This window comes from Varroa destructor, unplaced genomic scaffold (genome assembly GCF_002443255.2).
Source record: "Varroa destructor unplaced genomic scaffold, Vdes_3.0 BEIS01000001.1, whole genome shotgun sequence".
In the NCBI taxonomy this organism is placed as follows: domain Eukaryota; kingdom Metazoa; phylum Arthropoda; class Arachnida; order Mesostigmata; family Varroidae; genus Varroa; species Varroa destructor.
Window position 1 is genome coordinate 23,770,558 of NW_019211454.1, and position 14,555 is coordinate 23,785,112.

General features: G+C 39.8%; 1 protein-coding gene and 1 long non-coding RNA gene across 5 annotated transcripts in view; one reads left to right on the plus strand and one right to left on the minus strand.

Annotated features, from left to right (window-relative positions):
* LOC111253333 (corticotropin-releasing hormone receptor 1-like) overlaps positions 1 to 14,555 on the plus strand; it is a 36,787-nt gene that overhangs the window by 14,894 nt on the left and 7,338 nt on the right. Inside the window, exons 3-9 of the mRNA XM_022812587.2 lie at positions 1,332 to 1,429; positions 3,306 to 3,421; positions 5,626 to 5,845; positions 7,146 to 7,302; positions 8,205 to 8,338; positions 11,213 to 11,295; positions 11,380 to 11,518. Coding sequence (XP_022668322.1) covers positions 1,332 to 1,429; positions 3,306 to 3,421; positions 5,626 to 5,845; positions 7,146 to 7,302; positions 8,205 to 8,338; positions 11,213 to 11,295; positions 11,380 to 11,518 — 947 coding nt within the window. The remainder of the gene's footprint in view (positions 1 to 1,331; positions 1,430 to 3,305; positions 3,422 to 5,625; positions 5,846 to 7,145; positions 7,303 to 8,204; positions 8,339 to 11,212; positions 11,296 to 11,379; positions 11,519 to 14,555) is intronic.
* LOC147758411 (uncharacterized) overlaps positions 1 to 14,555 on the minus strand; it is a 29,118-nt gene that overhangs the window by 1,506 nt on the left and 13,057 nt on the right. For all 4 annotated transcript variants that reach the window (XR_015327682.1, XR_015327681.1, XR_015327680.1 and 1 more), the window contains one exon: positions 20 to 14,046. This is a non-coding gene — a long non-coding RNA (uncharacterized LOC147758411). The remainder of the gene's footprint in view (positions 1 to 19; positions 14,047 to 14,555) is intronic.

Sequence of the window (14,555 nt, forward strand, 5' to 3'; positions counted from 1 at the left end):
TGCAATATAGCCCACTGACCTTCTACCCGACGTACGACGCCGAGTTCCCTGTGTCTGACGCCCGTGGTTACCGCCGTTGAGGTATATGAACTTCGAAGTGTAGGTTAAGGTACCACCAGCTAAATATTTTTGACGAGACAGAAATTGTTTGCGACCTTGCTAACGTTCTCCACATTCCTGAAACACTTTATGGGCTTGGCGATAACTTGGGTCGACTTTACGGGACATGACAATCGAACCAGTCTCATGCGATATGTTCTAGGGTCCTTCTTTCTTGAGCGATGCGGGAGTGGAGATTTGCCTTCTCGCCTATATCCTACCATTATAAATTATACTATCGCAGCGTAGGACTCTACCTGGGTCGGACAGGCCGCATAGGTTCCCATCCCTGAAACGCTTGACAGATGCTCTGGTCAGACGCGTTCAAGTATCCTTTTTCAAATCAGTATTTCATAACGCTCCAATGCAGTCATATAGGGCGAACCCTACAAAAAGGTGGCCTTGTGCGTCCATACAAACTTTCTCGTTCCTATAGATTGTAACCAGACGGCCTAGTCTTCAAAGCACAATAGAGACCTCCCTGCTCACGAGCACTTTGTAATCTTGAAAACTTAGCAAAACCCTACGTTAAAGAGGACTGGTGAAAGGTAGAGCTATATTTAACATTAATGACATTCCTAATGCACCTGTCTCTACCATTCTTAATACTAGCATAAAATCTGCTTTCTTTTGAACATAACAGCAGACTCGCCATGATGGAAACAACGTGTGCTGCTCGAGTCAGAATGATCTTCGTACTGGACAAATTCCCACCATGGTCAAAAACATCTCTTTTTTTTTTTTTGCTCAAAAGCGATGCTTTATGTTATTGCCAACTTCCATACTACTTGAGAGACATTTAAGGAAGATTTTTATGAGGTAAACTGGACGATCCTCAATGGACGACTATGTTGGAACTGACTAGTGAGTGATTTAAATCAAGATTTGAAGCTGTAATCGTAATGAATGGTAGCCAGATTGAGCATGTATAATGGCCAGGAATAACATTTGGGTACATGTGAATAGGATCATTTAGAATAGCTGTAGTAACAAAACTTACTTAAGGAAAAATCTCGATTTAAACATGTATAATCTTGGCCACTCACTATTTCGATGTATACGTAGTCTGAATTTATACAACTCCACAGTACTAATTTATGCTAATGGAAAAGACTTGTCCAGAAATGATACAACTCAATAGAGAGCTAATTCGGATCTTCAAATATGGAACACTTAACGCGTATCGAAACGGTACGTTCTAGTCAAGTAACTTACGTAATGAATTATTTCAGGTGAAGCCGAATCATTCGCGTTCCGTTTATGCACTCCGTTGGGATGGCTGCAGAATACAACCAACTACAATGCATGCATTGCAGCGCTAGGTGATGATGTGAGTCGATATCAACTTCCATTAGTTGTTTTACTTTAGTGTTAGTACTTTATTTCTTAGATTCGTTCTTGTCTTCTTTGCTCAACGAGCTTTGTGATACCCAGGGTTCTTCCACCATATATCGTAACGGTTATTTTGATCTTCTGACTATCTAGGACAACGATAGTAGATGATAGATTGCATAGTAGGTGAAACAGCGTACAGCAGGATTAATCGAAAAATTAGTATTGCATGGACAAGTAGGATTGACGCTTGATTACGTTGGAGCTCCCTTGCAGATGGGAACTAAAGCATATTCAGGTGGGATGCCATAGCACTTGTGTCTAAACTTAGGACGAAGTTCGTTGTAAATTCACCGAGAGGTACCGTTTGCGAGCAATGAACATGTCAGTTAGTTATTTTTAGATAGGTAACATGCCCGGAACATTAGGTCTGTCACGAAATAATTTTTCTGATCTTTTAAACATTGCTATCTGCTCGTCTGGGTGGAAAATTGACCCGCTCCTTTTTGAAACTGTTCAGCGTTTGCCACGCTGTTTAGGTTTTATCGGAAGTTTTAGTAGAAGCCTTCTATGCGATTGGATCGTGGGGAAAAAAGATCGCAGATTTGTTCAGAACTTTCCTGCTGGAAGATTCGCACCTGAGAGAATCTTCTGACAAGATTAAAATAAGCTGAGCAATATTTGGCAGTGTGTGCCAAAACTAACTCCAGAGCCATAAAGCTGGAAATTCAATTTGGAACCATAAGCCACACTCCAGTCAGCTGTATGAAGCCAATGGCGATTAACTACAGACTCCTCTAATGCGTGGAAATGTGGCCCAGCAATTTCAAGAGCTTTCTGCACAGCTAAAGGTTAGGTATAAAATTGTCCTGAATTACCTGCATGCACCAAGGAAGCTCTGAAGGGCAGGAAAGCGGGTCTTACGTGAATTTTGTGAAGGGACCGTTGCCGCTCACCTGGCCAGATGTGTATTTTTGCTGATACGATAGAAAAAGAAGTCAATTTTTCGTTACATTGATATTGAAAATTAAAAAGATATTTATATTTTTGATAAGCTCCTACATTGACACCTTAAATGGATTTGGCGCTCTACTATGAGAATCTGAAATACCATAAGCTGGTTGACACACACTTATACTCGATTCCGCACGCTAAATTGGCTTCAATTGGCAATGTAAAAAAAAATAGAAAACAAAAACGTGTTTCCGAAACCCAGAAATTATCTTCTGACCCACCTACCGTAGTATCCGTAAGCATGCAGGTGGGGAGCGACATTGGAAGCACGGAAAATTGTAAATGTAAAGAAACACATCCACATGTTACTCCTAACATGACCGTACTCAACGAAGCTTCTTTTTCTAGCCGGGTTTCGTTTAAACATCCCTTGGATGACCAAGAACGGAAACTCGGCGAACAGCTTTTTCTGCAAAGTATCCGGCCATTTACCTCGGGTTCCACAGTGAGGATCGTAGAATACGCCATTGTCATTATCTATGCCACATCAAGCTGCCGATATAGGTATAAGCGATATAATTCACCAAAATGTAAATAAATAATAAAACACATGTTTATTGGAAAGCTTATCGCACAACTTCCTATCAGCATTTGTCCCACTAACCACCAACGGTAGGTCATAGCTTTGACAATTACAGTTATATAACAAATTTGTAGAAGTAGTGAAATGTTCGTATGAGAGTCTCTGAGGCACTGTTCTAGTAGTTCTAATCTACTGTTTACGTAATTTTATTGTAATTAAAAGCATATGCCTGACCCCTTTTTCCAATATACTATATTGCATTTTTTAACTATGCAGGCTTGAATTTCTAGCTGACAGTCGACGATATTGAAACATTTGGTATGATGTGTTATTCCAGCAAATTACGGGGGCTCTACCATCCGGCGCGATAGCTATTGCAACGATTGTGTCTGCCTTCTCAGTCGTATCTCTCATTTTTCTCGCCGCGTCGGTGTTCATCTTCACGTACTTCAGGTACAAGCAGTACTTCTACGCAGCACGCCGGAAAAGCCGGCACAGAAAACAGTTGAACCGGGACGATCAAAGTCGTTTCGCTTCTCTAGTCTTGATCTACACACATGTTTTCTCCAATAAACGTTGTAGGCTACAAAATCATTTGACCCGATACAGCAGAAACAAGAATTCCCCGTGGCTAGTCAGGAAGCGCTATATTTTAAATTAGCATCAGTAGCTATTCTCAAAACGAGGTCATTTGAAAAGACTAGCGTTAAGCATGAGCTTTGGAAAAATGGCTGTACAAGGGGATACGCTATGAGTGACCGTCGCTTCCGTATCGGGATTTAAGTTTACGAGTCGGTGGCTCACTCTACAGTCAATACAGAAGGCCATTCGTTTTAGGCATTATTGGTTCTGGTCAACTGTCAATAGAAATCGTGCTGAAGCTTAAACTTGTTAATAGAGAGCGGCCTTCGTATGTTTTGCAATGATTTGTGAACGCTGATCCCAGCCACAGCGAATACGCTATGAGCTAATGAATGCATAGAAGCTGACTGGGTTGAACGGCATTTATAGTTTTATCGTTACGGTTTTAGTACTCTAACGTTAAATTGCAATATCGATTTACTGGTATCACGTTTTAGACTTTATAGGTAAAGATTTTATTGGTGTCCTTTTTTGGCCTAGACCTTGCCAATACATGCCAAAATAGTACACAGATGCGTAAGAATTACGCACAATTCTGTCACGCGTTTTATCGTGCTGGCAGAACCTCAGCTGCGAAGGCGCACCTTCAAAGCGTATTTCTAGTATTCTGTATTTGAACGTGACACGCTACTTTCCTAAGAATCCTCGACTGTTTGACCTATCAACAACATGACATAGGTGCCATGTTATTGTGATTTTGATACAAAACATTTGCTAACAATCTTTAAATAGATGTCGTATGTCTTTGACGCCTTCAGCTATCTCTTTTACGTGAACAGATTCTCAGAATTACTTGTTTGGTTGAGCACAAAAGACCTTCTTTTTGCTACAAGGTTTAGTGGAATGGGAATCGCTGCACTTACCTAGAAGGGTTTCTTCAATTGACCTATGAAACAACAGGGTAACGACGTGCCATACTATTAAATTGCTATAGGTTGCTAAAAATAGGAAGTGAGGCCATATCCTCATGATTATCATGGCGGCGCTTTTAATGAGACGCGCATTAGCCGTCTAGACTGGCCGGCTCCGTACATGTTGCCCCTTAATTCTCGCTTCATGTGTACATGCCGTCTGTTATTGCAGTCGAAATGGATGAGCTCATCATACGTAGCTTCTAGGTGCCGTGACCCCACTCAAATAGAACAATTGACTCGTGCGCGTACTAAATAGAAAACGGCAACATAAAGCGAGTTAAAAGCGCAACAGGAGGCCTAACTGTTCTTTCTTTTGACAGTTGTTGCCTAGCGACGGTGTCAACTAATGTAAATTCGCAATCCGATTTGAGCTCTAAGAAAAAGGCGTTTTTTTTTTATTGACCTGATTAGGAATTTGCCACAACCTGGGCATATTGTGCCTTAGTCACGTTAATTTTTTTCAATACTATTTAATGCCAAGAGAACGTTCAGGCCTCTGAATATATAGCTGTAAGATCTTCTATGCCTTTCACAGTCCGATATTATGTTATCTAAATGCTTGTACAGATGCTTTCGGGGAAGCTTTATGTTAACGACCGTTCAGTATTAAAATATTCTTATAATGCTATATATCCCTTTTTTTTTAGACAAATCGTTGTCAATTGCTATTTCCATATTTACTAAGTACATTTCGGTCGAATTATATAACCCATTACATTTGATTGCACTGAAACTACAAAGCTTCCCGCAGACATTCGACTCCTTTGTGGGGATTTTCCGTTCGCGGCAATCTACCCTTATAAAATACCCTGAAAGTCCTGGGTCACAGCTGTGGTAATAATTAATTAAGGCTTCGTCATATATATCAAGTTGTTCCACTTTTCTGCATAATGCGTCAGCCTCAGGTGTTAACTATTGTCATTCATGTTGGCAAGAACATCTCACGATTGAAGTTGCGAAGCTCGCCTTCTGCGACAAGTATGCACCAACACTGCATGCAGTAGATAGAGGCTGCGGCAAAAGATGTATGACATTGGTCTGATTTATCGACATTTAGAAATGATGATATGGTCGAAATTTGTGATATCTCTCTATAAGCAGTTCACTTAGGTGTTCGCGGACACGCGTTCACCTCAACCTCGTGATGGCGCTGCTGGTCAACTCGCTTCTGCTCACCATTATCACTCTGCCCGTTGTCGTCAACCACCATTATGATTCCTTCAGTCCTTTAGCGAATGGCGACGCCAACAGTGAAACTATCAGGGGTCATACAGAAAAAGCAACTTTTGTCGACTATCGACTGCCAAATGTCCGCAATGAGGTAAGCACCTATTAAAGCCTAATATCGTTTCTAGGCAATATCATTATTTTCAACTACTGCTAGTAGTTTATACTATATCTAGTTCTACTTTATATAGTGCTGCTAAGCAGATTGCGGAAAGGATGCTTTAACTCTTTTAAGCACCTTTTGAGAAAACCGATCGTTTGGTGTACTTTAACTAATGTATCTCAAAAATACCTTTTTTAATGAAAATTGTTCGGCAATCTAAGACAAAAGATCCTACGGACGAATTTACTAAGACGCGTCATAGTCGCGAAGTGCGATTATCACCTCCTCAAGAAAAAGAGGCGTGGTAATCAATTTCAACCGTCCGTAAGAAATCTGTTAAAATTTACAAAGTGGCATTTTTAGTAAGGAACCTGTCTTATAACAGAATTTTTATTTTATCCACTATCTTTGTGATCATTGAAGCGATATTAAATAACCTATCGGCAGCTCACGATTTGGTGCCTATTTGACAACAACCTATTTATAGATGCGGATTTCAAAGCCAAGTACAAACCGTTCGAAGCATTAGCCCACAGGAGGCTTCACGTAGGAAGCATAATGCCCTTCAATTCATATGGGAATTCTGAACGTCTGGAGTGATGGTTGTTTATCTGCCTAAGGCCTATAATAACCTTCTTTAAAAAAAAAATGAATACATAAATGATTTTTGTATACTTTGTCTAGGAATACGTTCTGAATAGTTTAAGGTTACCAATCGGATTAGCATGAATACGATCTATTAGCTCTGGATAGCAAAAAGCTGACTGATTTTTGTTCAACAAAGCTCAATCGCTAAGGCGCAGAGCCAATATGTCGTAAACTTCTTACATCTTGCAGGTACAATTATTAAGTCCATTAGGACATGTGTTATATTCTAATGGACTTCTAATCATATGATACCTTCATTGCATAGTAACTTACCAAAGGTGTACGTTGATAAGACGTACAAATAAAGTTCACTTTTTTCATAGACTGCGCAGGCCAAATCTATAACAAATATTTGCCTGTCACACGCGTCCGGTAGATACGTTTGTCTCTTAATGGTACCGTAGAGATGAATGAGTTTTCATTTCTAGAAAACGTTTAAACCCTACCTGATGACAATCAATCCTTTAATACATAGGTAGCCCTATAATTATAGAGTTACAGAACTCATAACATAAGGGCACGCACCCGAAAATTGGTGGACGCTAATCCGATCTAGAGTATTCATCGTGAAAGAGGCCAATGGTGATAACGGCATATATAACATGGATCAGTAAAAATTGCCGTTACGATGTTTACGTTACAGCCGACGGCGTGCAAGATATCCTTATGTATCAAACTCTACTCGTCAATGGCTTCTGTCAACTGGATGTTCGTTGAGGGGATTCAACTGCATTCACGCATTACAACGTCCATTTTTCAACAAGAGGCACCTTTTAAACTTTATTATTTTATCGGCTGGGGTAAGCCACTTCGGTTCTACTACAGCTGCTAATGACACAGAAACAATCACCTGGTCAGAAGCGTCGTGAAAAAAACTTAAAAAAAGCTCAGTGATTAGTTTGTGATAACGAAAGATGTACTATATATATTCAATTTTTTTTCGTTGGCGTCATTTTGAAGATTGTGCCGATCAGATGGCACCGTATCGATTCATAGCTTTGTTTCACTGCAAAGGTCAATATTTTTTTAAGCAGAGATACGGCGTTTTGTGTTTCATTATATACACCACGAAAAAAAAAGATATCCACATTCATTAGGGAAGCTAATCAGGAGGCTGTGATAAAACAGCCTTCAAGGGCTTCATTTTTATCGACAACACATCGTTCACTTGAGCTGTATACGTTTACATTGCCCCTGCTCTTGTTAGTCAACGTTATTTCTACTTTGCAACTCGCTATAATTTGTTTAGTTGTTTCAGAATTGGAGAGAGATAGTATTTATGTCTACACATTTTCCATTTGAGCTATATTCTTTTGCTCTTTCTTCTTCTCGTTGGTACTTAGCTTAACCCATTCCAGAATCCCCGTCGATCAGCTTTGTTTGTTAGCAACCACCGCCTGTTTGACCTCATGGAGAACGAGACCCGTCCACTTCGGCAAGCATGTCGGGCTGAACTGTGTCTACGTCTCCTTTCTCTCGTCACAATGACATCGCCTTCCTGTCTTTGCGTTTGGTTTGATCAACACCTTTTTTTTTTCTTAACTGTATGTAAAAATGATTTCTGCACCAGCGTTCCACATTTCCAACATCCAAAAACGTTATTAAACCTTCGTGACACTGTTCTTACTCACCTACCATCGGTAATATGTGATGAAGGCTGTAACTCATTTTATGCTGCTATCATCAATTATGGCTGTCGCAGGTTTTCCGCTGATACTGATCGTAGCATGGGGAGTTAAAATGCAGGAGATACTTCCCCATTCGACGTGTTGGGAGGGCTATCGATCGTATGATGTCGTTTGGCTTCTCACAGGACCTAAACTAGTCGTACTGCTCGTGAGTATCGTCACTCTCAATATTGACAAAACAGCGTCGGTCCCTTCTAAAGAACTACTAAAGAGGTAAAACAACTTTGACGAAATGAGGTCAACTGACACAATGAGCATATGACAACAGCTGGCGTGCCGCCGCATAGGTTCCCTACTTGAGGAACAAGTAAATCTCATAATTTGTATACCAGCAGGACGTTGTTCAGGAGCAATAAGCGTCATCATCTATTCCCGGCAATGTCACTCACAAATATTCTAGCATATGTCGAATAGCAAAATAAATGTCGCAATCCGTTTTTTTTTTCAATCCAAATTTTCGCTACTTGAAGGGGTCCACTTGTTTTTATTGCGGGCTGTTCAAACGTTGCTTGTCCTTGTGGCGCTCAGAAAATCAAGGACATATACAGGCTAGATCGAAACACACAAATTCGTATTCCTATATGATTCAAAGGCCTTACCGCTTGTTATTTCAAGGACGGCATACATCTGTTCATAAATGTTCGACTATAGTTAAGTGACATACTATAATTAAATAGGGAGTATCATATTTAGAAAACGTTCAAATCGGTTCCGGCCAACACTGAAGAATTATCTCAGTACGCTACGCCGACAAAACGTTCTGATTTGATAAGAATTGTACCATATCACTGTTTCAAATAACTATTTTTAGCGGCTTGTTTTTCTAGAAAAACCAAACCGTGATTTTAATTATATCGTGACAATTTTACTTATAACAGTTAGAATTTGTCGACACTCCTAAGGACCACATCGACATAAATGACTTTAAAATATAATAAGTAAGTAATATATATTTTATGAAAGCATATGTTGAATTGTGCAGCTATATAATCGATACATTGGGAGTATTCGAGTCCAATCAGAACCATAAAAAAGCGCTTAAAACGAATAGCGTGAGTTTTGGTCCCTTATAGAATCATTCAACTATGAAACTAATAAAGGAAAATATGTAGTTAGCATCTATGGCTACATAATAGTAAACATATTGAAAAAAATGAACGCTTTAAACGTGCGTGTCGCATATTATATCAAATACAGGTATATAAGCAATCTATTAGAATATGTGACTCGAAGGCGAAATAGTTAACTAAGAATATGGGCTAAACACTATATCTCTAAACTTCATCATGTTGACCAGTCGCTTAAGCTTAGGAATGCTTTTTCGTTAATTTATATAAATAATTTGAGAATTTTGCCAAAGCCAGCTTGAACAATTTGTTCCTTACGAATCGATGAACACTGACGACACGCGCGTCTTTTACCGTTTCTTTTTGCTGACGTCACTAGAAGAACTTCGAGGAACGTAGGTTGTAGACTTAAAATGGTCTTTGATCGGACTTTATCGAAGTCGACAACCTCACAATGGCTCAAGCACCTCCATGTAGCAATCAGCAGAGTGAGGCGGTTCGGTATCAGGTACGATCGTAAAGTTGCCATCTACTATCGAAGCTTCCCAGACACGACCACACAAGTCGTACGTAGCCATCATGCAAAAGGAGTCGGAATGAAGCTTGTCGTTTCAAAAGACGTCAATGAGCCACAAAATGATATTGATATGATTCTGTGAAACGAGACCTGCCGCCAAGGCAAGGACGACGATGGCCTTTTGTCGCTGTGCACCGAAGCAGTACAAGTAGAGGGATACAAAGCGTACACAAGAGGCTCGACGAAAACTTCAATAACAGAAAATCTATAATAAAAATTAATTCCGAACTGAAACCGGAAGCAGTTATCTTTAACGTGGAGAAAGGTTCTGCAAAGGGAACTAAAAGGGGCAGATAGCCAAAAAAGCCCTGATTCATGATGTATGATGTTTATCAAAAAATAAGCGGAAGATGACCAAGCATTTTTGATGTCAAGAAAGCTAGGAAACATGCAAGTTAACGCAGGAACGAACGGAAATAATATGAAATTATTACTTGCATCGAAATCTAGACGACAAGCAGTAAAAGAAGCTGCCTTGCTTTTAGGCGTTCCTTCAGTACCGACTGGTCGAACGTTCCTTGCGTTCTCTTGCGTGGTGTGTGCTATTCTGGTAAAAAAAAATGACTGGAGGGGGAATCTGACAAGATCTCGCGTCGGTTATCCTACATCTGGTTTTGCCTGTCTTTAACGACTATAGGTCTACGCTCTATTCCATAGACGTTCTCTAGAAGATTGACACAGGGAGCTTCAACGTCCTGCGTAAAATGGGTTTTTTTTTTTAAATGCCTTTAGTGCTCGACGGGGACACCGTACACTATCGAAACTTCACAGAAACCTTCCATTATTACACTTACTCACACCTCTAAGCGGTAAGTGGCTTCAGGACCTTTATTGCCTCAACTAAAACGATACTGGACAGCAGCGCATCGCACATTGCCTCAGCTCGGCTTCTGAAGTCTATCTGTGAGCGTCACTTATATGTCGGGTAGCTAGTTCAAGGCGCATTGCCAGATGATCAAACATTTTTGTGTAAACGCAACGAAGGACAGTATACAAAGCACTCTGCCTTAAACTGATGGTTCTATGCCATGTAATCCATTCAAATCCACAAGAAAGTATTGAGTCGATAGGCCCGCAGCTTTATTAGAATTGAACAACTTGTGCTAACTCCATAGGACGCCACGTATCCAGTATGTTATATACGTCATATTTGTTAGATGCAGCCGATAAGCCGAACAAGCGGCTAGCCGAAAGCTACAGAAAGAAAACATTCGAGGGTAGCATGTGTAATGAACATCAGACTCATGTTTCGTACCTTCTAACGATAAATCCATTTATATATTTGTGTATTAATTAAAGCGAGTTTTTTGATCATTTTATAAAAAGACGATTTGTTTTGCTACTAAATAAAATAGAAAATTCAATGTTTCTGTTTCAGATTAACTTTGTCTTTCTGATGAACATAATTCGCATCCTTGTGACGAGGGTAAAATGCGTCACGGCTGAGAATAAGCAATTTAGGTAAGTCATCATTATTACTCAAGAGTTAAGCAGAGAAAAAAGTATTCTGACGATTCACTTTCTTAATTAATTACTGAATTGCAGAAAAGCAATGAAGGCAACAGTGCTGTTATTTCCATTGCTTGGTACTACCCACCTCTTGTATGGGATCAGCCCTCAGGACTACGATGAGAAGTTAAATGGCCTCTATATGATTGTGAACGCTGTGTTACAATCCTCTCAGGTAAAGTGGCAAAGGAATTAGCTTGGGCCCAAATTGGCTGTGTTAACACATTGGAGGACCTATTACCAATAGTATCAATACGGCTTGTTGAATTCTGTAGGCTCAAACAAAGGGTTTATTTTGAAAATGATCCTGCCCTTGGCTTTTTATTAATGAAAAAATTATAGTGTATTTTTAGTTTTTTTCTGGCACTTAGAGCTTAATCAATATCATAGCCTATGGGGTTTGTTCTTGAACCACATAGATCATAATGTTTTGGCCTGATAGCTGCTTGTGAATAATTATACGCCTACACTATCCAAAAAAAAAGCAGACTTTGGTAAGGTTATGCAGGCGCAATCCTAAGGTGATGCACACGAGAAACATATATTAGGGGTCCGGAAAAAATAAAGCCATCACCTACATCTGAAGGCCGGGTATGAGTGAACATTTAGGGCTTTGCGCGTTAGACAATGATCACACCCGAACGTCGCATGCGAATAATCTTCAACAGATTTCTCAAGAGAAAATCTCTTGTTTGATTCTGCTTTTGGATGAAGCCTATACGGCGTCTGTCAAGTTCCTATTAATAACCACTTGACCGTACCATCACGTTACTGCGCATGATAAGCGCTATTTGTCCCCGTACATACGTTGTCGCAGGTACCGACGCCTCGGTAACAATTTTAATACAATACTTCGGCAACTGTCGAAAGCCGAGGACATTGTTAAGAACGTTGCGAATAATAATAAGAGCTCACGCAAGGTACTGGTTTTGTTATATATAGATGTTGTGTGTCTTTGTAAATCGCCGGAATACTTGGATTCGCTCGACGTTACGCCTATTTGGTTGGGCGCTCACTCGAAAAGGTGATCATTACTTAGACCTTTTCGGACCTGCTGGAACAGTTCCGCCAGCAGAGTTGTGAGCCAGTTAAGTCTTGTTAACCTTCTCGTAGCTCGTAAGTAACGTAACGTGACGTCAAAATTATTTCATAAGTAATATCTAATCGTACAGGACAGCAGAAATGGCTAACAGGTACGACCTTTGTAAAGCTAATTAACGTATTATTACGTGTTACGGACCTTCACGACGTTATTGGGCATCTGTACGATATCAATTAATCAGTGTAAGCCTGCTTGATAACTATTTCATTAAGGCTGCTATTGCGGTTCAATAAGATATTATTATTTTGACATTTACGGTGGAGCTGTGTCATGTAGAGCCACATTCGACTGAACAACACTAGTCCATGTTATAAGTTTTGGTGCGTCAAGTACTTTTATACGAACATTAAACATGACCAAGACAGCAAAAATAGATAATCCGCTGACTCGAATTAAGACCCAGAAACCTTTATTTTTACAACTTCCCTTTATAATTCATACATTTACATTTGTTTATAATTTTAAAATGTTTGTTCCCTTTTTCTTATTTGAAGCATTAATTCATTACGTTGCTTAAGAACGAAAGTCGGTACGTACCTGTCGCAATTTGCAAACAGGATTTATTACGTTTTGTAAAAAAAAAAACGTTTTTGTTCACCGTGGACAATAGTATACGTATAGATTCACAAAAACATCGTGTTTGAATTAAGCAATACCAAAATCGATATAAAAAATCATTATGTTAATCGATTAAAACTGCAAGTAATCTAAAAGTACTATTGAATTTCGTTACAAACAAGCATGTTCCTTTTTTTTTTTATTTCGAACGTGTTTTGTTGCTATACAAGTACAAGCAAGCTCGCCAGCTAAAGCCATATCATCCAACCCAATCGTCGTTACCATTCCCCATAACAAGAATAGCTTTTCTCAATCGGGGAGGACGAAGATGCGCTTAGCTCTCTTATTTGTACAATCGTTTTCACGTTACTCCAATGGCTGTTGTGACGTCCGCGGCCCACAGATCTATACTATACTCCAGCTCTTTCCCGGCTCCAGCGACTAATAGATAGATAAACCTCAAGCTACAGTCCCAATTTTATGCTATAAGGTCTCCCGTTGTATTATCGGATAGTTGAAAAATTATTGACCGTTTCCATACGCAATTGGAGAAAACATATATATTTTGAAATAATATTAGTGAACTAAAAATATGCTCTCTTGATAGAGTAATAAAGCTAGAAGGGCAAGTTAAACTTTCAGGACGAACACGAATAAAATCTGAGAAACCTCTAAGAGACCCTTAGAAGACGCAACCCCTACTCTCTTACCGAAAACAGTGTTAGTGTTAGGCGAGAGCGTCCTGCAGTGCTTCGACCCCCAGCTGAGGAAGATTCGCCCAAACAAAACGTCACTGACTATTCGTGCGGCGCCGAAAATGGACATGAACAGCATCGTGTGTAAAGCAGAGAAGTTTATTAAAAGATACCAATGGGTCATACAAAAATACCAAAGTACCGTTTTTTTACACGCTGGTTATTAAGAATGCTTAAAATTAAGAAAAAAAACATATCAGCAGGGTAGAGAGTTTTTTTGGAGACGTTAGTTATCCTGCGACCCGAATCAGAAGTATACGTGCTCTCCGTTTCCTTCTTTGCCGACGACTGCAAAGCGACAAATAACATTATTACAAACAAAGCCGGTTAAGAAAATGAGGGATTTGTTGGGACTACTACATATATATATATATATATATATATATATATATATATATATATATATGTATATATATATATAGCTGTGAAGATGAAGTAGCCTGAAAGATTGCCTAGAACATTACCGAGAAGACAAAGCCTTTTTTGGGTGTGAGAATCCTGACGACCGACAGAGGAAAGAGTCAGTAGATGTTCACCCAAGAACCATAGATGGCAACGACGCGATAGGGCAAACTCAGCCGACTCAACCAGACTCCCAGAGCTGAATGTTCAGCAACCAGATCAGTCTAAAAAAGACAAACTACTGCCAAGCAAAGCCACCGTAACTGTAGAACCATTAACGGGAAATGTGGCGCTACGCTGAATAGATGGATTATAGGTAACAGGTTCCACTTCTATTAACGGGCGACGACTTTGTAAGGTATGTTCCCGCAGCATTGACGCCAGGAGTGCTGGCC